Source organism: Sparus aurata, chromosome 9 (genome assembly GCF_900880675.1).
Source record: "Sparus aurata chromosome 9, fSpaAur1.1, whole genome shotgun sequence".
Taxonomy (NCBI): Eukaryota; Metazoa; Chordata; class Actinopteri; order Spariformes; family Sparidae; genus Sparus; species Sparus aurata.
The window spans coordinates 32,898,474-32,923,334 of NC_044195.1; the positions used below are offsets into that span (position 1 = coordinate 32,898,474).

The window sequence follows — 24,861 nt, forward strand, 5'->3', positions numbered from 1 at the left end:
ACGCCACTGTATTGTGTTTGTGTTCATAGAAAAGTCGTAAAATGTCGATGCAACAGTTTAATGAAGCTCTATGGCACAGAGCAACGAGCCTGTTAGCACAGTATAGTCTCACTGTATTTGTTGACAATAAAAGCCCATAGGAACATCTCCAGCCACAGACTTTGAAACAAATTAAAAAAATACCTTCCCAATTAGTCCGATGAGGCTGTCGATAAGACCACTGTGTTACGATCGTGAGTATAATCAGAACTTCACGTTTGATCTTGTTTGAAATAAACTGAAATCAACACGACCACTCGACCAAAACCATTCTGCAACATCTCACTTTAAATCCTATATCCATCAACAAACATCGGCGTGTCGACACACATCGCTGCAGCCGCTGTAAATCACTCAAAACGACCAGGAGAGTGCACGAGGCCGCGATAATAAGGTGAAATTTACTGCTGCTGCCTGTCAGGAGGCTGCAAATAACAGTCCTGTTTGGCAGGTTACATTATTGAAGCCTTGTCGATCCACCCTCTTTCTGACAAGATGTTACTTGAAGTGTGTTTTCCAGAGGCTTGAGTGGGGAAGCTCTTGGGAGAGCCATTTAAAGAAACTTACATCATACCTGAACACTACGGGTGGCGACTGCAGTGTGTTGAAACTGAGAAATGGTAAAAATACGGATCAGAATTTCCTAATTCGTCCAAATAAAAGTGGCAGAAAAGTTTGTCCTTGTGAGACTCTTGAGGAGAAATCTGTGTAGACGGAGGGACGGGAAGCCGTCACGAGTCAGTAGATGACATGCTTTCAACGAGGTAATTGCTGTTTGTCTCTGTGTTCTGCACTGTGTGATTACATGCTCCTCTGTTGTTCCATTGTTAAAACTATGCTGTGAGAAAAAGTGATTTGGACATGGCACAGCTTGTCGAGCATATGAGTAACCCTGTGAGTAAGTGCATACCAGAGAGCATGTACATTAGATCGCTGGCGGGGGCAAGATTGCACCATGATTAGTAGTGAGATGCAGAGAAATGGATTCCAGCCAACGCAGTAAGAGTTCAGGCAAAGTTTTTTGGTTTATGGAGGACGATTGGACGACATTTGCCGTCCTGACATCTTTTTCAGGGGGCTGCGTCCGTAATCGCTCTTTAAAAAACCCCCAAAATCTTCAATCAGGCAAGCTTTTTTTTTTCCCCAGCGACTGGCCATGTGTGCAGGGGTGAGAATAAGGATGGGTTTGTGTTTAACTCTCAAGCTTTCCCACAAGGATTTCTGTAAAAGTGTACAAACAAGAGCAACAGCAGGAATAACCTTTGTGGAGAAACTGTCAGAAAGTGTGCTGGTTCCTACAATTCATCATGATGTGTTCCCCTTTGCCCTTAGACAGGTTTGAAGGACTCTAGTGCATTTGAATCATCTCCCCATAAGGTCAAAATCAATGTTTTGTCCTGATCACATACGTCTTGCTCTATATCTCACTTATATGCTTGACAATGGCAAAAAACTGTTGTTTCCTCTGTATTATTAATTCTGTTTTCCTGGACACAATAAAATGCTGATGACTCATCTGCGAGTGTTTCTAGGGGTCATTCAAAAGCACAACTTTATAACAACTTTATAACTTCATTCTCTGATTTGGATGAAACTGGATTCTTGTTTTGTGTAGAAAACACTGTCAGCTGTTCTGCCCCTCAGCTCTGGAGAGGTGGCTTTACTTCGTCGTCTAACTAGCAGCCTCCCGGTGAACTCCTCTGGATCGGGGGCTCTGAAAACGACAGAGGCCAGTTAAAGTGCCAAGGTGATTTACGGTGTTTCCTGATGGACAGATACCCGTAGCTTTGCTGCTAAAGTAGCCACTAACTGCTGCTAAATATAGCTCCCGTAGCTAGTTAGCTGTCATTTTTGTGCTGACTCAGAAACACCCTGACAAGAAAACCACCTCGGTACTGCATTCCCTGTCGCCAACTGGCCTCAGAAGACTTATCAGCTGCCTCAGAGATGAAAGTCCAACAATCTAGTTTTACCATAGCGCGAATTCTCAAAGTTTGAATGGGTCTTTCTGCAAGCGACGACTGTGAGAACGATCCATCTTCAGCTGCCACGAGTCGCTGCCCGCGTAACCCGTTTTTCAAGGCGAGGCGTTGGAGCCACGCTCCAGCTTCAAGCTCCCTTTCTGTCCGTCCGCCTGCCTCCGCTGCCCTCCTGGCTGACCAACAAGTCAGAATTTGCCTCTCTGGCATTTTCCCTACTGGCTCAGGGTGGGATGAATTATGATGTGACACACTCCCTTCTGTACTTCTGGGCAGCCAAGGCGATCAAGATAAATCACCACGCCGCCCCACAGGGGACGCGCTAAGATCCTGCCTCGGTTGTTTTTGGGGCCCTGATCAGGATGCTGAGGATTTTGGACACAACTTGATACTGTACTGCCCGAGCAGCGAGGCCTGTGTACAAAGGAGAGGCCCAGTAGAACTAAGTCAGACGATGGGATAATTTACTTAAATGAGACAGGATTAAACACAGGGTAATTATCCATTATTCGGCTCCCTCGCTGTCACATACCATTTAGTCTTTTTTCCAGCGCAGGAAAATTACGTTGAGACCGTGCGATAAAGCTTGAAACCTCCCGGCTATTGATTTGCAACTTTGCAGTCTTTTGATTGACGGCTCCCTTGTCTTCTCGGCGGCGCATTCCTGGCCGTAACTCAGGGGAGCATCCAAATTCAAACATTAGCCGTGACGATGCGCCGCGGCCGGAGCCAACCCGACAACAACGCAAGATAACAACATGTCTGTCAAAACCACGGACAGCCAAACGGGTCGGAACCGGAGTCAAAATATGCCCCCCCTTTCTATTCTACCTCCCACCTCCTCTCTCATCTCCCCTCCCTTCTCCTTTCCATGTTAACCAAACCAAAACAATGAAGGGAAAAAAAACAACATCAACCCAAATGGCTGATCTGTAAACTGTATTTAATCAACACATTCCGTGCTGTGTGGGGCTCCGGGCCTTGAACAGGCTGATTGCCTGCTGAGAGGGACCACATCTGTTTGTGTACAGGGGCGGTGTAAGCCACAGCTCTGCCACACAAAAACCTTGGACATATTTCAACTTTTCAGCGCTGCAATTTGCCCCCCGACTGCTTCCCAAAAAGCATAAATACGGGTTGTGGAATGAGCGGGGGATCTGTTTTTCTCATCCGTTGCGTTGTCGTTGAGGTTCTGGGAACGGAAGGCTGGATTTCGGATGCTAATTACCCGGTCAAACATGCTGGCACGCCGGCTGGCTTTCCTGGCTTGTGGGTTTGTCCAGGCGATGCCCGACTCCACAATATGCCGCACATAAGTGCTGTCTTAAAGTCCAAGTTCTACTGTCACCCCGACAAGAGGCTCTTCCTAATGTGCTTCAGCTCGAATACAGCATGTTTCTGCTCTCTGGAATGCTAAATCTGTGAAAGGCAGGGAGACCGCAGCCGGAAGGTTTCTACTTTTAACTTGGAAATGTGCTGAAAGATGGCGTACGCAGTGATGCATGATGTACTCGCGCTGTGACCCTGGTAATGCATATTCATTTGATTCATTTCACGACTAAATTGTCCATTCAAACCTTTGTTGTCACATCTTTAGAGAAGAGCCCAACAGGGAGCAACTGGAAGTGAAAATGCAAGATAAACTCACCACGAGCTACGAGATGAAGATGCTACACGCTCCTGTAGAAGCTGCAAATCAGTATGACATCAGCTTTATTTGAAGAAAAATGAAAAATGGAGAATTCGCTGACAGAATTGGAGCTGATCAAAAAGTCTACTGTCACTGTTGAGCTCTATGAAGGAGGATGGTAGTTGCAGCTTTCCTTTTATGCAGCCATCAAACACATTTTCTTTTTGTTTATCACCAAGTACAACCAACACTTAGCGAGAAATCACTGAGAAAATGTGACGCAGCCAGCAGGAGGCCGTGACAGCAAGCTGTTTTCTCCGCCTTTGAGTCTGACCATTTGGATCAGCTATCAACATTTTTGGCTTTCGGCGCCGTCGGGCCGTATGTCGCAGAGATGACATCGTGTAAGGTTACTGAAGCCTGCAGAGGAGCGCCACGCTCTGTCTTCACACATCACAGCCTGTTTACAGATCTTCAGAGTTGTACAAAGACTTTTTGTGGCTTTTTGTTTGAGCTGCACATAAGTTTGAAAAAGGAAAAAAAAATGCTTAACCAGAGTTTACCAGAGATCTGCAGGCTCATTTTTGGGGGTGGTTTGAGGCTGCTGAGCCACTACCAGCATACCAGAACCAAACCCGGACCTGTTGGTGGTCACTTTTTAGATTTTACGCTGCCAACTTCGTCAGGACGTTAAATAGAAGTTACGTTGGCGAGACTTCGACATTCGACTTCACAACTTTTTTCTATGGACGTCTGTAAGACATATCTCTGTTGTTGGGGTTGAATATGGCATTAAAGGGATATTCCGGTGTAAGTTTAATCCATGGTCTAAATCACCGTGAAACTGTGTTAGACTCCCTCTCGAGAGATCAAGTTAGCAGACCGCTAATTTACGGAGTTTTATCAACCTCAGAAACGACCGCACGACAGCAATACACTGCAGTAAATGGATCCAAATATAAACCGCCACCAAAAAGCCACAAATAATGCTCAGAACAGCACCAAACTTCAGCAACAGTACAAATAGGGTCTCAGCACATAGTCCGGGGCATCTAACCTCTGCTAGCTTAGCTGGATTTCTATTCTGAAGCTAAAAACAGAGTTCAACTCTCCTCCATCAGCTTCCGGGTCGGGGAAGTCCCGACGCGACGATTACCGAGTGCGGTTAGAAATGCTCAATTCCGTTCTTTTCCCTGTCCGCTCTCGATAATAACTGTTATAAACTGGCAGGTAAGACACATATGAACTTTGATTGCTTTTCCATGGAGTCATAATCATACATTTTCATCCATGAGCCGCGGAACTCTACTGCACTCGGTAATCGACTCGTCGGGACTTCCCGTCAACAGGAAGCTGCTGCAGAAGAGTGGTAAATTTAGTCAGCTTTTCAGTAGAAATCCAGCTAAGCTAGCGGAGGTTAGATGCCCCGGACTATGTGCTGAGACCCTATTTGTACTGTTGCTGAAGTTTGGTGCTGTTCTGAGCATTATTTGTGGCTTTTTGGTGGCGGTTTATATTTGGATCCATTTACTGCAGTGTATTGTTGTCGTGCGGTCGTTTCTGAGGTTGATAAAACTCCGTAAATTAGCGGTCTGCTAACTTGATCTCTCTTACACCGGAATATCCCTTTAAATCAAACAGACGGTAACTTTGGTTCTGCTGCACTGATTTTTATTATTTTCATTAAGGTGTTCATGGTCAGTCTGTGGAGTAGTTTCTAGTCTGCCAAGGAAACACCAACGCCCTAAACTTTTTGTACTTCAGCTTAATCAAACAGCCTGTAGTGATAAGAAACATAAAACATGAATATTAAAAAAGGTTGCGGTTGTTTCCTGAACACCGCAGTCTGTTCTCTTACTGTCACACAGGGCGTGAGGCAGATAACAAAGCAGCAAGAACTGCAGGATCTACATTATGACAGCTGTGACAGACTGACCCGCAGCCCTCGTTATGTTACACGCAAACAGCGATGACGGGCGCTCCGTATAGCGCCGTCCTGCAGACAGGAAGTACAACCCTGACACGCGGCGAGCGGCCTCTGACGAAGTGCTGCCACCAAGCGCCCCGCGCCGGCACCCTGCTCCATTTCCCCGGGACGACACTCACGTAATTAGGTGAATTTGGCGCATGCTGCGGAGAAGACAGCTATATCAAGGTGTTGATGAATTAGTGGGAGCACTCTGTCAGAGTCACATCACATTAATCAAAACAAGCCGGGTGCACGGCCACACTTCCCCCCTCCTCCGCTCCTCTCCCTCGCTTTGCAGGTGATGAATAGCTCTGCCTCCGCTGTGTATCACCTGATCTTGCTGAATTTAAATGTAACAGCACAGTTCTCACAAAACCTCTATTGATCTTACTCTCGGGTTCCCTTTGCTGGATTTCGAATATTTTAGATAAGCGCAAGAAAGGCCCGGCGGTGTGAGGAAAGGCCAGACTTTTATGGTAATGCCACATTAATAAAGTCAGAAAATAGATTAGTGTTTCTTTGTAGGTCAGCTCGGGACACGAGTTTGAAAAGAAAAAGCGCAGAACTGGACCGGCAACCTATTTATCCTAACAAATATACTGCGAGTTCACATTTTTAATATGTAATGAAGCGTCTACGAGCTTCTTACGACGCCGTCTTTCTCTCGGTGAGGTTGTTTCACCGGAGACGGGGTTTCTTGGCAGAGCTCCTCGTTTCAGCGTTAGGAGACGAGATAGGAGAGGAAATGTTAACGGCCTGTTGTATTGTGCTAATGTGGCTTGTCTCCCTTCATCTCCGTCTCCCTCTCGCTCTGTGTATCTCGTCTGGCTTTGATGTATTTGAACTTGGCTCGGTCGCTGAGGCTCAGAGAGAGACGGCCCGTCCTCCTCCAGCGCCGGTAAATGGGAAGAAGCCGAGAAGAGAAAGCAATGAGAAGTGACAGCTGACCTTCACAGATCACATTGAGCCACCTCTGCTTTTCATACATTATTTACAGACAGTTTCTCCAAACTTCAAGTGGGATTGTGGACTGTTCTGCAGCCTTTTATAGTCGTTTCAAGTCAAAATATCTCATAAATAGAGTCATTTTCTCTGTTGGAACAAGGATTCAAAAACAGCTTAATAAACGCAACAAAACCAAATATTATCATTTGATTTGATTCTGCAGGTCTTATCTCTGTGGTGTTCCAGGTCCAATCTGACCTGGCAGAGAATATTAAAGAATCTAAGTGGATCAAACTTTATCTGAGTTGAGGTTTGATCCCACAATGTTTCGCTGCAACATGCCAGATTATTAAAAAAAAACAACGATCCCTGTGGGTCGGACTGAGCCTTATTTTTCATGTTGTAATGACTGGGTTTGCTTTTCGACATGTTTCTTTTGGATATGAACGGATAACAATTGTTTTTTGAGGGTTTCAAGGGGAATATAAAAAACAACTGACCCTCTGTTCTGGCACATTATGAGGGTTTATCACCAAGTGAAGCAACAAGTGCTCCGTCCAGAAAAATGACTATATGTCGACTATGAAAGCAGCTTTTTACAACCCATGTTTATGTTTTTTTTGTTGGTTGGTGACCTCAAGTGGCTGTCGTTACTGTTACAGCTGCAAAGGAGGAAGTCAGGGGAAGAAGGAGACCAGTGAAAACTTTTAGTTTACGTATTGTTACAGACATACGCTCGCTTGTGAACTAGTTATAAAAGTTACACTTACTTCAGTCTAAACCACGATGTTTTCTTAAACCAAACCAAACGGGTCTGGCTGCAACAGTCATGTTGTTTTGGGAGTCACTTGCCATCATATCTTTGGAAACTTTGGGTTTTCCGCTAGAATTCAATATGAGTTTCTGTGGATTTTGAAAAAATGCTTGGTTGCACAACAGGGTTTGGGAAATGACCGGCCCGGCTGTGGTTCCCCTGTTTTGTTGGGGAAGATCATATTTTTTTTTTTGTTATTTCAGAGTAACTCGTGACGTCTGACGGTACTCACCCATGCATGGCGTGGAGCGGGTGCGGCTCATAATGGTACCGGCCCTCGTGGTGTCTCATGTCGATGGGGATGGGTGTGTGAAACGTGGGGAAGAGGTGGTGGGCGCCTGCGAGAGAAAAGAAGAGAGACAAGGTCAGAAAATAAGCAAGAAACACAGCGAGCGATGAGACACTCCTTAGAGCTGTTCTAAAATAATGTCCGAGGCTGAATTATAGTTCCTGACTAGTGCCTTGAACGCAGCATGAGACGCGACTGTACCGTTTTACAGTTCCCGTAATCCAGCAGTAATTGAAACCTTCCACACTGTCTGTGGCTTTTGCCCCGAGAGCTGTACGTTCATTAATGGCTCTCTCTATCCGACGAGACCAAAGCGGGGTTTACACAACAATGAATGTGTTTTTATGTGTCAGACAAAGAATGCACGAATCCGCCATTTCCTGCCATAAATGGTCTGATGGCTCGAGGGAAGTCTCATTAAGACAACACAGCCGATCTTCATTAATTGCTGTCATTACAACCGCTGAGTAGGAGACATTATTGTACCAGGAGGAGGAGGAGGAGAGCTTTAATCATACACAGGAAGCCGGCTAATTCTCTCTGCAGTTTTGCATGTTTGACGGAGGGAAAGAAACTAAAAACAGAGGAAAAAAAAAAAACCCAAATGAGTTTAAAAGTATCCTGAGAGCACATTGGTTGTCAGAGACGGAGAGCGCAGAGCGATGCTAATCCCCCTGGGTTGATCCCTGGTTGCCATTAGGATTCTCAGGCTGTACGGTCGAGTAAACCCGGGATGACCTGAGAGCGCAGACCACCGGGGTTAAAGGTCAAAGCTCACGGAGAGCAGATCGTTATCGCTATCCGAGAGAGGACCACTGGGACGGAGTGATAACGGCCTTTTTTTAAAGCACCAATGCGATGCCAGTATGCAATGAGTACCATTTTAAAGGGCAACTCCACCAGTTGTACACATTAAACTGTGCTTGAGAAGTAATATAAAGAGGAAGCTGCATGTTAAGATGAGGTGTATTGTGGGTAATGTAGGCAACAGGCCGTAAAAGCGAGGAAGAACACCTGGAAGGAAAATTAAGATATCTCTGAATCAGTTTTGATCATTTGTCTTTAAACCCTTCATAATGAGTTAAACAGTGTTATAATGGGAGTGCAATGATAAATCAACAGACTACTTTTCTTTTTTCTACCCACAATGCAACTTGGGATTGTTCCACTTTTAGAGAAATACTAGTTTCATCATTTTGGATCAATTCCACTTTATAGTTTTTCTTTTGATCGCTGTTAAGCTGCCGTCAATGAAACACTTCCTAATAATTTTTCACAATAAAATCCTGCCAGGAAAGAGATTCATTACGCTCATTCAGCCACTGGACAGCTTTTAATGTGAAACATCTGTACAGAAAGTGTTTTTTGTTGATAGTAGTTTTACAGACATGAACAAAAAACCTAAATATTGTATTTTGTAAGGAGACGATGAGATCCAAAACCTGCCGCTGAGCTGATTTTATCTTTGAATACTGTACATTTGCATATAAAGTGCAGTGAGTCTGGCTTTTCTTGTCAAAGCTGACATTTTTGAACACCTTCCTGTCGGAGCCTCGGGGGTTTTCTGACGCGCTGCAGTGAAAACAAGGCGTAACAGGACTCCGTGCCTGCGGGCTACAGCAGAATGCTGCATGTTGTTTTTAGGTGATGCCGGTTTACAAAGACAGACATTACTGCTACTTAACCCTGATTGAGCCTTTTGTTACTATGACTGGGGTAATCATCGTTGTGCCATCTTGTTCTTTGTTAATTCCGCTGGGATTACACACGACTGGGAGAGGAGAGTTTCACCTGAGGGCGGCTCTGAACCGTGAGGAATTTAAGAACAATGATTGTTTTTCCTTTTTTGACAACTGCAGGGCCTCCGTTACTGATGCGTCGCCATGAAATCAGTTGTTACGTTACGTTACATGACAGAAACAGACAGAGAGGGAGAACTGGGAGAAAGTATGAGTAAGGAGGCGTGTGGTGACAAAGGAAGTGACATGAAACTGAACCAGACGACACCGCCGACGATGACGGAGCAGATTCTGAGGAGAAAGTGGTTTTTACTTGTATACTTCGAGCACATTTCAGAGCCTGTACTCTTATTTTTACTTGAGTAAAGAAGTTAAATCAGAGCCTTTTTTTTCAACAAGTATCTGTACAGAAAAATGTAAAAAGATGTAAAAACCAGCACATTGTAGAGTTTACTTTGCTTTTCTATTGTTTTGTAATCAAATCAATCAATTTTCTTAATTTTTCTTGCCATTAAATATCAAACTATCATCCCGCTCATACTAAACAATCGTAATCTTGAAAGCGATTGCACTTATTGCTTTCCTCTTCTTCTTCTGTGAGGTTGAAGGAGGAATAATAAATAAAAACATTCACTTTTTTTATTAAACTTATAACAGAATAGTTATTTATGTTGAATTTTACATTTGTAAAACCACACCTGACTTTTAAAAGTTAATCTTGATTAGGAGGGCAGATTTGCATTGCAGTAAAAATGTCCAGTTAAAAATTGTCTGTGGATCCAAAGTGAGTTGTAAGAAACTCCGTCTGGTGTCTCCACTCGTCCTCGTGTTTCTATCAAGATCTCCGGCCGCTGGATCTCCGCCAGCGAACCTCCCTTCGCCTTTGTGCGCGAGACAGGCGGCCAATTCCGAGTCAACTTGTGTGTTACAAAGCCAAAAGAGGCGCCCAGTAAATGAGCGAGAGGGAGTGAGAGCTGGGAAAAGGAGTTTGAGCTTTGTTTCACAAGTGGAGCCAGAAGTTCGGTCTTTGTCTGCGAGGTGCCCCCTGCTTGTGCTGCCTGGCACATCTCCGGTGGGGGGCGGGGAGGGCACGGGACGAGGAGACGAGACTTTGATGGACAGCCAGCTTGTGCTGGAGTCAGAGCTGCTTTTGGACCAGACGGAGAGTTTGTGAATTAAACCGTCAAACCGAGGACGGGTTTGTTTCATCTGCTCATTGCTTTGCATTGCACTTGTGCTGTGCTGCAGTTTTATGTTTCAGTTTACTCCTTATAAAGTAACTTATATGAACGTATGCCTGCTCAGGACAGTGGCAGATGCAGAAGCATTCATGACTGGTCTTAAATTTCCATCGGCCCATTAGTGAGAACACAAACACTGAAATAAACACATCCAAACAGAAGCCCCGGAGGCTGATCCCCCCCCCTCAGTCCCTCCCCTCCCTCTCCCTGCTTGGAGCTGCTGGATGTGGGGGCGATAAGGGCTGAACAGGCCCTTCCATCACCCAGACAGCTGCATTGTTTCCCGGGCTGCAGGGACAACTACGGACAGGTACGTGGTCGGGGCGATTCACACGCCTCAGTTTCTTGATTTACCGCCGTCCTGAGTCCTTTGGGTGTGCCGGCATGCAGGGTTACTCCACCCTGGGCCTCGTACTGTATCTCCAAAACAGCGACTGACATTAGAACAACTTGCCTCTACTTTTACAACACGATGTGACTTTGAGACGGAGTGTAAAATGGTCACCTTGCTTGTAAAAATCACTTTTTGTGTCCGATATGTCTCCAAAATCATGGATATATGGCTCAAACTGGACTTCTTGAAACTTTTTTTAACACGGTATCTTTAAACTTGCTTTTTAAACACATATTTGCACAGATAACCAGCCGGTCTTGAACATAGTTCTTCACATGATTACCGATATACTAACACGCAACTGGAGGAAACCACCTGATTCATGATGCAGCCATCATGTGTATGCGGACATGAAAAGCAAGTAAATCCCTGGTGTAATGATTATTGTCATTATCTGCCTGGTATTATCTTGATTAATCGACACATTATTTGGTCTATATAATGTCAGAAAATAGAGAAAAAAAGGAGGAAATCAATTTTTTTTTGCTTTTTTTTCGTCTCACTTTGAGGTTTGTCGTTCTTTCCTGTTACGATCACCTAAAATACCAACGGTATACTAAAGTTAGGATGACAAAAAGTTAGGAAACAGAATTAGTTACCTAGTAAAGGGTGGCTAACTCAGCGAGGTGATGGTGTAATCTGTTAGTCTCATTAGTCCGGGTAGTAAATCTTGGAAAGCGCTCAAACGTTTTGAAGCGCAGCGCGCACTGAGGGGCTTTTGTGTCGGTGTAATCTAATATCATAAATCAATCCAGCCCACAGGAACCTTTAACTGGTTGTTTTCAGGCACCGTATCTGCTCTGATCTCTCATAACGTGTTTGTTTTAAGACTCGACGTATCTTTGCCCCGCTCGCCCCCATAATGAGGCTCCAGACGTGCCAAACATCCTGCCGAGCAGCAGGGTTAGAGCCCCGACGTCTTCTCCTCTCTCTCTCTCTCCCCTTTTTAGTTTGCATCTTAAAGCCCTGGTTTGATCTCCCACTAAAGACAATGCCAGGTGTTCGATGTTAACAAAGGCCCCTCCGAGTCTCATGACTCAGAAAGAGAGAGAGACGAAGGAAAGAGCTCTCTCTCTCTCTCATTATGTCCAAATGAAGCCCCGGACCAGGACCACGCTGAAGTGCAGAGTGGAGTGGGCTCATGTCTTCGAGGAAGTACTCAACGATAATAATAATGCCCTGAGAGGCCGGGGCCAGGCCAGGAATAATTTCGGGGAGGGGGAGAAAAAAAAGAAAAAAGCCTTTTGTCGTGCTTTGAGAGAAAAGGCCGAGAGAGGAAGGCACAGAGAGAGAGAGAGAGAGAGAGAGGAGTGAAGAGCAGAGGAGGAGGAGGACGAGGAGAGGTGGGGGTGCTCAATTCAGACAGGAAATTCCAGCAGAAAAAGTTGGCCCGCGTCCTAACTACACAGCGCTGTGCCAACGGCTATACACAAATGCTCATGAGCATGCATACACACACACACACACACACACACACACACACTCACAATTACACACACAGACACTGATTTGTTCTGCAGTTTCACTCTCGGTAAGCAATCATCAAGAGCGACTGAGACAAACACAAACGTGCTACTTTGAGGTTGAACAGAAATGCCTCTCTTAAACACACACACGCACAAAACACACTACGGCAAGTGTTGTGCTCCAAGGTTAATAAAAAAAGTGTATGTTTAGCCTAATCCGGGAATCCTGCGCTTACACACACAACATGAGACCTGCAGGTTTAGTTTTGCAAGACGTCGCTTCCCCTCCAGGGCAGTACATGGGCGAGTGATGGCGACAGAGGGATTACGGGCTTTACAGGAGAGCACGGAACCGCCGCCATGTATGAAAGGAAGTCTTAACAGAGTGGCTCTTTACTTTTAACAGCCCTCAGGGAGCGTAAAATGATACCTTTTTTATTGATAGTGGGATTTTGGGCCGAAGGTAAGTGGATTAGGCCATCGGTCTCTGTGGTGACACGAGATGGTTCGAGCGGAAATTCATTAGTTCCTGTGAACTGGAGCAAAAGTCTGCGTATGTTAGGATGTACACACATCAAACGCTCGCTCCCCGGAGACTCGGACACAGTTGTTTTCCAGAGGTTTTGGGTCAGCGCTGTAAAGAGACCGTGGTGCGGGAGCTGGGGGAGCTGAGTACTGACCCTGAACACTTTAACAGCACGGATGCGCCTCTATAGTACGTGCACGCAACTGTGAAACGCCCAAAACTGACGTTGGATGCTCAGATTAGCGGTTGTGTCGCTTCGTTTCAGCCAGAGGTGCCCAAACTTTATCCCCTCGGAGGCCCAAAACTGAAAGTTAGTTGTGGGACACGAGCCAAAGCAAAGTCCTTCAGAATACTGATGCTTTGGGATGGTACTGTCGGTCGGGTCGGCTGCAGAACCTATATTTAAAGTACTGAAATGTGAACTGGTTATCTTGTCTCTTGTTGATACACACTCACTCAACACTCTTTTCAGCTCTGGTCTCCAATTTGTTCACCATCTGTAAACGAGTGTAAACGGTGATTTCAAATCAAAGTTGGACCAAAGTTGTGGGATTTTAAACCAAAACAAGAAGCTGAGAGACGCTAAAAGAAAAGATTTCAAACGATAACCTCTTTTTTCGTGGTGGTTTTCTGACGAACTGTGTGGTTGTCGGTGTCAGATCACAATCTGAACAGGTGGGTAACCATGAGGGCCTCGCGCCTGTGCTGACATCTCGCTACAACGTCGCCCTCATCCGTCCCCTCGGACGTGTTGTGTGCTGGTTGTGTAGCTGCCTCCATTTTTCTGTCCCCGCTCAGACCCAGCTGGACTCTCCCCCCCTCTGCGATCAGTCTCTGTCAGATCTGTACGAGCGCCTCGGCCAATCACTCCTCAGTCTCAGAGTCAACCCCGACGAACCCACCGCGAGTATGATCCATGATCCATCACCGGGGCCACGAGGTGCCGCACCGCCTCTCCTAATTGTTCTAAAGCCCGAGTGCTACCACGACCTTATCTCACCTGGGTTGCCATTAGCTGGTGAAGCTAACGTCCATTCAGTGTAAAATAGGTACCAAGGGAAGCGGCAAGGCTTGAGGAGAGTCTTTCTTCTGTCAATGTCAGTGATTTCCCTTTAAAATTCAGCATTTCTGAGATTATAGTTGAGTGAACTTTTCTAAAAGCCAAACAACAAAATCTTCACTCGGGTCTCAGAGTTACAAGAGGTGTTGGTGTAATCACTGGTGTCCAGCAGCAGCAGCAGCAGCAGCAGCAGCAGCACCGGGGGATCACGTCCTAATGACCGCCATGCATCACCCGCGCCTGAGCGTTAGCATTTAGCAGGGCTGGCTGTGTGATGTTAGCATACAGGTAGCCGGGCTTAGCGAGCCTCTCCCTGTGGCAGGCGGTGGGCCTCTCCGTGAAGACTGATGAGGTGTCAGGATAATCAGCTTCCCGTGCAGACGTCTGATTTATCGCCCGGCCTCTTTAGAGCGCAGGTGTAGGCCTGATCGAGCAATTAATGCACCGGGTTTGTTCTTGTTGTAGGGTTGGTAAGAATAAACTTCAGGACGATGCAAGTTAGGGAGTTCCCATCTAAATTAAAAAATGAAAATCAAGTCATTATAACTCAAAAGAAAGTTAGGAGAAGTTTTGTAGTACGGGGGAGATGCAGACTGCATTCACACTTCCTTTTTAAGTCCACTGACACTATTGAGTTTTCTCTGTGATTTCTGCAGCGGTCATCTGTGACTTCATCAATCTGTTCCACATTCTCTCGGAGCTGCAATCGCTTGCCAGTTTCCGGCAAGTGTAAACGCACCAATCAAGCCAAAATCACTTCAAACGGCGGGAACTCAGAGCCTTCCTCTGTCTCCCCGCTCGACCTTTAACCTCTCAGACACAGCTGACGGAGAAGCTGCCAGTTCACACAAAGAGCGTCCTCAGCGCCCTATGACGACATCCTCAACGCAAGCTCAGCACTCGCCCCCGTCCCCCCCGACTCCCGGACTTGTTAGCAGGGCTTTCTTCTTTTAAACCGAGAGAAGGGAAAGGCAGAGGAAATACCCCCAAAAACAGCACACAATGTGTGGGAGAAGGAGGCAGCGAGCATCAATCTAAAGCCGTCTCAGCTGGAGGTCAGGCTGAGGTGAGGCGCCCCCCCGGGGAGACGTCTCTCCAGGCCCAGGCGGTGAGGCTGGGGAGGATCTCCTCGGCGGACCCGGCCTGGTCCTCATCAAACCGCCGCGTTAGATGTGTCTGCGGTCTCAGCGAAGACACCGTCAACACAAGTGGACTAAGTTCTTCTCGAGGGACCTTTAGCATAATTAATGTCCCTAAAAGTGTTTATCAGCGTGGAGGTTTGATTAAATAAACAACCGATATCCATTAGTTCCTCCGTGACATTAATAGCAGCAAAGTTTACAGCAGCTCCAGGAACATGTGGCCCGTTTCAGACTCAACGGCAGGACACGGAGAACATCCCTCTGCCTTCCCCTCGCCTGTGTTTGCATTACAAAGCACACCAACTCTTAGTATTTTAAAAGTCCGCTGACAGGTGAGAATAAACCGTCAAAAACATTTTCCCCCCGCCATGTTGTGGAAGTCTCTCCTTCGTACTCTGTGTAATGCACCGACCCGAGATAAGCCTTCCGTTTGTTTATATTCAGGAACAGTTGAATCAAAGGTCGACTCTCACTAAATTACTGTAAACTTCCTCTGAGTGTTATTGAAGCTCAGTTAAGGGCTGAGAGATTTTCTGAGGACTCAGCCGACTGTTGGTGGCGTTCATAACACAGGGCAGAGCATCTTAAGTGCAGGCCCCCGCGCTCGCAGGTCATCTATCCCGATAAGATAAAACGTTAAGACGCGGCTGTTTATACACACACACACACACACACACATACACACAGCAGCGGGGTCTTACAAACCCCCTTCTGGTCTGGCCTCTTTCTTCAGGGCAGGATTCAGCGTGGAAACCATCTCACTCTGGGAATTTGTTTTAAAGCACTAACAAGAAACAGCTGTGAAGCAGGTCAGAGGGCCTCCGCCCCCGGTCTGATAGTGCCGCCCTGCTCTTTTTTCTGTGACCCTAATTTTAGGGTTCTGTGTTCTACAAGAGAACGACGGAGCGGTTGTTTGTGTGATATTCAATATTTTCGTAGTTTTGAATGAAGATGCTTATAACAGCAAGTGTGTCTTGGCCGGCTGGCGTTTTACACCGCAGGCTGCTCTGGGTTGCATTATCAGCCCGAACACGAACACAACATCTTGTGAAAAGGTGTCTCGAATTTACAGTTTCTTGACACTCGAGAGCGATCCGTCTTTTAATAGACTGTCAGCTTTTACGCCAGAGAACGAAACACCTGAGAGTGTAATTAAAAGACAAGCACGAACTGATACATTAGTGTGGCGTGACCCTACATAACACATCGTTCTTTACATACAATAACTTACAAATGTGACATAATTCAAGGGGAAAACAAATCACTCTTGACTCGTGGTCACAAACGGGACATGAACACTTGTCTACGGAGGAAAAGTCCTGATCGTGACCCATCCAAACACTCAGACTAACCACCGACTCTTCATACTTTATATACAAGTGATGCTACAGTGTCAAGCTTAAACGTGCAGCGCCACTGACCAGGCTGCTGCATTTGGCGCGATGTCGATTGAGAACGGGCTGGAGAAACAATCAATAAGACTGGCTGGCTTCAGAGCAGAGCGAAGGATGAAGTGAAGTGAGTGGGTTGAGGAAAAGACGAAAGGAAATAGGAAGAAGAAGAAGAAGAGGAAGAAGAAGAGGAAGAAGAAGAAGAAGAGGATGCGGAGCCAACAATGGCATGAATTACGAGGGCCACAACCTCCGGGATCTGTCGGGTCACAAAACATGTGATTTTAATGTTTCTCTGCCTCGTCCCAGCCATCGGTTTTTCCACATTTTCTCCAGATGCAAAGGCTGATTATTCTGAAATATAAAAATGCATTTAATCCCTCTCTATATCAGCGTTAAACGGCATTAATCAGCGGTGCATTTATTACCAGGTTAGGTCCGCCTCTCTCCCTGCAGCGCTGTGAAAGCAGCTTGGAGGGCAGCTGATCTGTTTACTTTGCCTTAATGCTAGTATGGCAGTCAAATAAACACGGGGCCCTGTGAGTAACACGCGTCGCTTTCATCAGTCCCTCGCTGGCAATAAGGTCAAAACCGTTTACAAAGGAGTGGGATTTGTGACATCGAAAGAGGAAAGTAGTTTTTCTCTTTGTTACTCTACCATGCAGCGAACTGTTTGGAAACAGCTCGAGTTGGAGAGGAAACGGCAAACGCAGAAAAACAGATTGTGCAGAAATCGGAGAAAGTTGTGCACCTTCAGCTTTGTGTGCTCGCGGCTGCTCTGTGAACGAGGCTCCTGACGGCTGACAGAGGGGCCGGCTGAAGCCTCTGAAGGCTCCAGAGACGAGAGCGCGAGTGGCCGGGACATTACTCAGCAACAACAAACAACAGCCCTCAAGATAAGGAATCATTTGTCACCAGAGCCGCGCTGACAAACAGCACGCATTGTGTGATAAAATTAGCCGACACGCCGCTTCCCTTGTGTGACACGGAGAGCGTTGAGTCACCTCGGGGTAAGCCAGCGGGGGAATCTCCTTTATCTGACAAACACCGTAATGGATACAGTCAGGAAGGAGCTCTCCATCATGAGCAAGCTGCTCTGCGGTTCTGTAACTTTCACTCATGTGGGTTTTATTATCTGGATAACAATTATCCTGTTTCGACATGAATAAGACAGAAAATAAAGGATGTGTTGTAGTTTAATAATATATTTTGTTGCCTAAAATGACTCAGAGGATTAAAAAAGTAAAATACACTGCGACTTTAATAGTTTAAATCACCCCAAGCACCTTTTTTGTTTAGTTTTTCTGCATTATAATCTGCTTCCTCTCTAACTGATTCTCTCCTAAAACTTAAAGGAACAGACGACCAAATGAAACGCGCCGTTACTTGAGTAAAATTAAGGATTTCTCTGCTTCTGCTTTTGCTTTTGTTATTTCAACAGAAATACTTTTGTTGAATCGTTGAGATCTCCTTCAAAAACTGGAGCCGAACCATTTACTATAAATTGTAAAACTATAATTGTTTGACTTACATCCTCTCTCGACAGCACAGACTTGTAATAGAGCAATTTCCCTGATAATAATTCAACAGATTTCCTCTCTTTTCTGTAATAAAACGTCCCAATTTATGATAATTGGTGCCCGGACACAATATGGGACTGTATGCAAGTTATTCAGCGTCCGTCAAAGCTAAGAAAAGCCCACTGATGATCACAAAAGATCCACCTGTCAGATAAGAAGCTTTAATTGGAAGATGTAACAATTACAGGTGATGGTTGAAATTACTCCTTTGATTATGTCGACGGGGACGTAAAGCTCACAGCGCTCACATGGAAGACGTATAAAGGAACTGACTCATATTAATCCACTGGATTCCCGTTGACTCATAGCGAACGCTCCCTCTGCATCTGGACTGCATTGTGTGTTAATTTGCTCAAAACTACACAGATGTACCCTCACGACGTTTCAGCTAATGCGTCGAAGCGCGCAGATGTCAAAATAAAAGAAGCCAGTTCCACGTCGGAAAGTTAAAAGGCCGCTTCGGGGAGGCGGTCACAGAAAAATGAGAGGTAGAATGGGAACGGCGATGACAGCGATACAATCAAGTAGTTGAAAACGTAGCTAAAGCACGCAGGTTTTGATTAAAGCCTGAACTCGCTTTTTATCCTCGGTCTCCTCGTGCAACCTGAAGCCAAACGAGAAGAAGGCGACTGAGCCGTGATTACAGAGGGGAAGGCCTCGACCGAAGAAAAGCTGAAAGTGACTCAGTGAGTGACTTATTTTAGGTATAAAGCCTTAAAATCCACCTAAAATTGATTATAAATACTGTTCTACTGTGTAACTATTAAAGGGATACGCCGACGATTAATTAATTATTGTCATGTAGCTCCGGAGAAGCTTCGACAACCTCAACTTGAGCCTGGAGATTAAAAACTAGACCATAGAGTTTGACAGACTCGGGCTGGGACAGTTTAGATAAAATACATTCCAGAGTTGCATTATGGGTAATGTAGGCACCAGGTTTTGAAATGGAGTGAACTGGGCTGGCATTGCAAACCTATGACGCTGCTGGACTCATTGTCAACAGTTTAAAAACAAATTATCGACATCGATACTGCAGAACCAAACATTCCGGCTTCTCGCTTTCCGAAACCTGGTGCCTACGTTACCCACAATGCAACTCAGCCACTGACAGACATCACTGGAGGCAGTGTATCTTTTTACATTAAACAATGAAAACTAAAACATTGTTGCTTCCTAAATATAACATCTGAAGTGTATTATTACAACATACCCATGTTCCGGGACCAAAACTTGGACTCGGACCACTTTGGACCGTAGTTCTTTGTACTGAACGAGTGTACTCTGTCATTGAGCCCATTCCTAGACTGAATTACTGCCAGAGAGCTTCCATCAACACACGAAATGAAACATTTGGGGAATAAATTGAAGACACTGTCAGTTAAGCTCCACTTACTCAGACTACAACAGTGATGATAACAGTGGGATTTTCGTCAAAACCTCGACATTTTTTGGAGGGCTAAAATAAGACGGAGCGCCGAACGCTATCTCGGCCGATTGAGCGGCGGCATGGTGAAACAATTACAGCGTGGACTCGCGCCAAACTCCAGGCTCCAGAGCAAATCCTGGGTAAAGTCGTGCACACTTATCTTGATTTAATTCAAAAAACCCTCTTCACAGTCTGTTTGCAGTGCTGAATTTCCATTCATTAAACCTAGAAAATGTTGATTTATATGTCTTTAAAAAAAAATAAAAAATCCCCAGCGGGAGTTTGTGCTCGCTAAACAAACAAATGACTGCAGACTGACTTATCATGTGATTCTTGCACTATTTAGTTTACTTTCAATAGAAACAAACAAACACAAACCATCTGGCTCCTTAAGGTCGGAGATGGTCTTCTTAAGAGTTGAGGCATTGTGGCTTTTGTTTTTGCGAGGCCCTTGATTAGACAGCATTTTCCCTCCGCCTCGCTTCAAAGCTTCAATCTGAGAGCGCAGAGAACGTTTAACAGTCCCCGCCTGGCTCTCCATAATGATCCACATGTGGCGCAGTTGTGATCTCCATCAACCAACTCTTGTTCTTTCTGTGGGGAAAAGGGTGCCACATGCTGCCACTGTATTATTCTTAATCTTCTCTTTAAATGGACCACATTAAGCGCTCACAACAAACACCATGTGAAGTGGCACTCTGTGCTGTGGTTTAGGAGAGAGGGGGGGATGATTCATGACTCCAGAAAAGGCAGTTGTGACTTTGGCGACTTCACGTACACACGGCATAGATGGAGAGAATGTAATAAAGGGACAGTTAACCACAAGATTGTAAATACATATTTTTCGTCTGACCTGTAGAGTTAGTTACCCATCTAGATTGTTTTGGTGTGTGTTGCTGAGTGAGACTAGAGATGGTGTCGTGGAAAGAGCTGGCGCTCGGTTTGCGGTGCTCAAAAAATAAATGTTTTGTGTGCAGTTTCATGTCTGAGCTATTTTCTTTCTACCGAACTTTGCCTGCCAATGGTATTCCTGCACAGAAGGAAGTCTGCATCTACTAATGGACCGGAGACTCGAACTCCTGCTAGCACAGAATGTAAACATTGATGGCGTCCTCCTCGGCTAATGCTAGCTAGCCTACTTAGCTAGCCCCTAGCACATGCATGTGGTACTTACGACATGGTGTGGTGATATGGCTAACCAATCGCCAGAATAAATGTTAGCTGAACTTTTCTTTAGGTTGGACTTTCTGTGTTTATGCATAAAAAGCATTTGGTTAGGGTTTGGAAAAGGGATGTAGATGATCCGACTTCCTGCTAAAAATATCCCCAGTTGTCCTTAAAGATGTCCACCGTTGTGGCTAGTAAACACATAACAGACACATGGTGCACCACGTTTGAAACAAATGTTGACCTTGGACATATCTGTGGTTTACAGAAAGGTTAACTGCTAACATTAAATCCTGGCGACATCTCTTTGGCTGACATGGGGTAAATTGTCCCTTTACCAGCATGCAACAACTAGTTTCCAACCATCTCTGTAAGGCAGTCGCCCACAAGATCCTCTCTGTAATCCGCCCTGAGACTGTAGCTGCAAAGAAGAGCCATCTGTATCCAACATACTCATCATACATGTGAGGCCACACACCAACACTGAGGAGCCTCTTCATGAGCCGCACCGTGTCAGAAAAACAACACTGTCCTATTTCCAGGCGTCGATAGCAGTCGACACTCCATAAAAGCTGTGACTCTTTCAGATTCCCTCATGGATCGGTGATGGCATGTCTTCTTGTGTGGTGTTGCAAGTGTGACAGCGGGCGAGGAGGAGCGTTTAACTGAGTTCTGCGGACGTTTGCGTGCCAACTTTTCACAACAGACACTTCCAGTACGAGAAGAGATCTTCAGGTGAAGGAACGACTGACGGGTAAAGCGACAGGATTAGACGTCTGACCGGGACCTCCCACAGTCATGTGAATTATGATTGTTTACTGGAATAAAAGGAAGAAATAGCGTGACCGTGGTATCGTATGGGAGGAGGTTGGGCTGGACGGATCGGTGAACAAAGTGACTGTGACGCTGGAGACCGCTGTTCATTTCTCAATTTTACCACCAACAGTTCAATTTGGTTTCCTTTAACCATGACTGCAATCTTTGCCTAACCAAGAAGAATTTGTGCCTAGACACCAAACAGCAACCACATCAGAAAAACAAATGATATGAATCATTTGGCAATCATGATCCATAACAACAAAACTAAAATCATGCTGCCTAAATAGGATTAGAAAGGCGATGACAAACATTACGTCCATTCAGTCTGAGATTCTGGTAGTGTTATGCTAGTTGTGGCTAATTGGGTTTCGAGCAAAACCCTCAGAGCGCCAGACTTTGGTGACGACTTTCAAATTAGCATTGTTATGTGATGCACAGGGGCCCAGAAAGATGTCTTACATTGTGAGAATTTGAGCCATTTGGTCTGAAAACATTTGGAGAGTCTAGAGGAGTTGTGTGATCAAATCATTTTATTCCCACGCAAGTTAGCCGGGCGCTAAACTGGAAGTCGTCGGCATATGTTGCAGATGATCCGGGTCATGTTATACCCAGAGTGTCGAGCTTTTTTTGGGCTTCACACTCACTTGGGACCCAAATAATGTAATTCAAAGCTTATTTATCATCCTCTGATTCTGATATCATTCAGTAATTTAAAGTAAACATAACTTGTGTCTTTCCGACATGGTAAAACCACCTGGGGTCATTTTGACTCCAATATAAAGTGATCCAAATAAACCCACAGTCATTCAGATTTCATTGGTTTTAAATCTGCGTCAAAAGTAAAAAGGTATTGGATTCTTTAGACGGGGGTTCCCTCGGCCACCAGGAACAAATTGATGGCACATCTCGGTGTGTTACAGCCACCTGTCCATCAGAACAACGGTGTGAGATAAACAAAACAGGGACCCATTCTTAGAAAAACAGCTCTACGGCACTACCAGAGGTCGACAACTCGACAGGAGCCTTTAATTAAAAGGATTAGTTAAGGACCAGGGACCATATGAATCCCAGTGTAGGTCTAGATTGATGGAGAGACCGAACAGGAGGCGAGCCGTGATCGAGTGTTTCCTCTGTACAAAGACTCTATTTAAAGCAGACCACTCTGACATTGGGCCTATAGAAACGGAGCTCTGTCTCTGTAGCGATAGGCCGGGTAACGCCATCTGATCTCCCGCTGTCAGACCGCCACTTGTCAGCTCCTATTAGGACCAGCGGTTGCCTCTGCTTACATGTGGTACCCATCACCCCAGACCATGAGGTAGCAATCCTGTTTGGCTGCCGCAGCGCCTTGGCCCCAGGGACGCTCGGTTCACTCAGTCCTGGAATCACCTCAGGTTATATGTGCCGTGTTATGACAGCCTAATGGTGCTAGTAACTGTGTGGCAGCAGAGTGAAGAGGAGAGGGAGGAGGGAGGGAGGGAGAAAGTTAGAGAACGAAAGGGAGAGACGGAGGTTAATAAACGTACAGATTGTAGAAAGAATCGAGTCTCAGAATATGCTGCAGTGGATGCTTCTCCAGAATCGTTTGCATTAAACGATTTGGAAATGTTCAGTTAGCCGTCTGAGGTTTTGCCTCCAGCAATAATTTTATGTAGGAAAATATTTCTCAGGCGATCTTTGCTGAACATGAGCCTACAGAACGCCCCCCACCCCCGTTCCTTCTCCCGATTGCAGCGCAAATTGCCAGCGTGTAAAAAGTATTGAGTTACCAGCGAGTAACAAAGGCGACACGTAAAGCCGGAACACAAATCTAATCCGTCGGCTTGAAAAACGCCGCAAGAATTTGGTAGTAAATATTCATAACTAGTTTTGCGAGCCGCTCTCCCGTCGCCCGTCCTGGTGTGACGACTCGAGGTGAGTCACCCAAAAAAAAAAAAAGTGAAAGCCCTGTATTATTGTTGTTACTCCATCTGCCACACCGCCAAGTTCTGGGTGCAATTACAGCGTCTCTACAGCTACGACAAGCTGCCGGAGCTAAACGCTAACCAGTCGGGATAACACACACACAGCACAAGGCTCATTTCACAAAATCACAAGCTGTCTAGTATTGACTTAGCTTAATGCACACCTGCAAAAACAGCTTCCCTCGCATGACTCGGAGCACTCTGACAATGCAATAAGAAGCCGTACATGATGCTAAATGAAGCTTTCACAAAGTCTTTCTGCTCACTTTTTGGCGTGCAAACAAGAATAATCGATGTCCTCGATCCGGGGTGCCAGATCTCATGGGATGGTCCCATTTGTGTAGATGATTGTATAGATAATTAAAGATTATTTTCAGACGTTCCTGGTCAAGATCTTTCACAAAATAGCTGCAAATCCTCCCAATAAGAAGCTGAAACTAAAAGATTTCTTGTCGATCAGCTGATCATTTCACCTCGTTTGTTTCGAGGTAATCTCACTTGCCATAAAACCCAACGAGCCCGAGAGTTTTTTCCTTAATCTTGTGAAAACGTCTTGAGAAAAATGAACTTCCATTAAGGCTTCTGGCACTTGTCACCTCAAGTTAAAGTGCCTTTAAAAGGAGTGAAAACCCCCCAAACCCTCTGCACATTTATTCAGACTGAACACACAACTTAATAACGTGTTGATGGAGGGTTTCGCAGTATCCATATATTTTGACCCTACATACTTCTTGGAACATTTATGACTTGGGTCAATATTTGCTCACGTCTGTCATTACGCCTTACTCTGCAAGTCTGCATGTTAATTACCCAAGTTGTTATGAGATGGTTTTTGCATTAAATTTTCCGAACGCTGGGATGATTTTATGAAGTGATTTTCAGTCTGTAAAGGGTGAGGGTCCACAGGGCTTTGGCAGCTTGTGCCAACCCCCAGTTCCCCCTCCTCGTACATCGGACCCAGACGCCTATAAGTCTCCACCAGTCGAGCTGGTCTGGCCTCACGGAAGGAAATATCATTTGGAGCGCAGTGCTAATTGGCAAGCGCCCAGACACCCCACGAGTGCTAATGAACAGGCAAAATGGCCAGGGCGAAGAGGGAGAGAGAAATCCAGATCGAGGCTGGTGGAGAGGGGCTCTCTGTGAGCCCTCACCCTCTGTCCCCGGGCTTAGGGCTACTTCCTCCTCTGTAATTAAAGGGTTATCCCGCAGCACAATGGAGAAATTAAACTGTAAAACCTTGCAAGGTAAATTACTGCTTTTCCTGGGAGTTAGAGGAAG

At 45.6% G+C, this 24,861-nt stretch overlaps 1 protein-coding gene across 2 annotated transcripts in view; it reads right to left on the reverse strand.

Annotated features, from left to right (window-relative positions):
• Positions 1-24,861, reverse strand: part of gli2a (GLI family zinc finger 2a) — an 84,565-nt gene that overhangs the window by 30,746 nt on the left and 28,958 nt on the right. Inside the window, exon 3 of one of the 2 annotated variants that reach the window (XM_030429334.1) lies at positions 7,609-7,714. In XM_030429334.1, the coding sequence (XP_030285194.1) occupies positions 7,609-7,714 (106 nt within the window). Of the gene's footprint in view, positions 1-3,666; positions 3,751-7,608; positions 7,715-24,861 lie in introns of those variants that run through there. The other variant, XM_030429335.1, reaches the window with a different exon arrangement.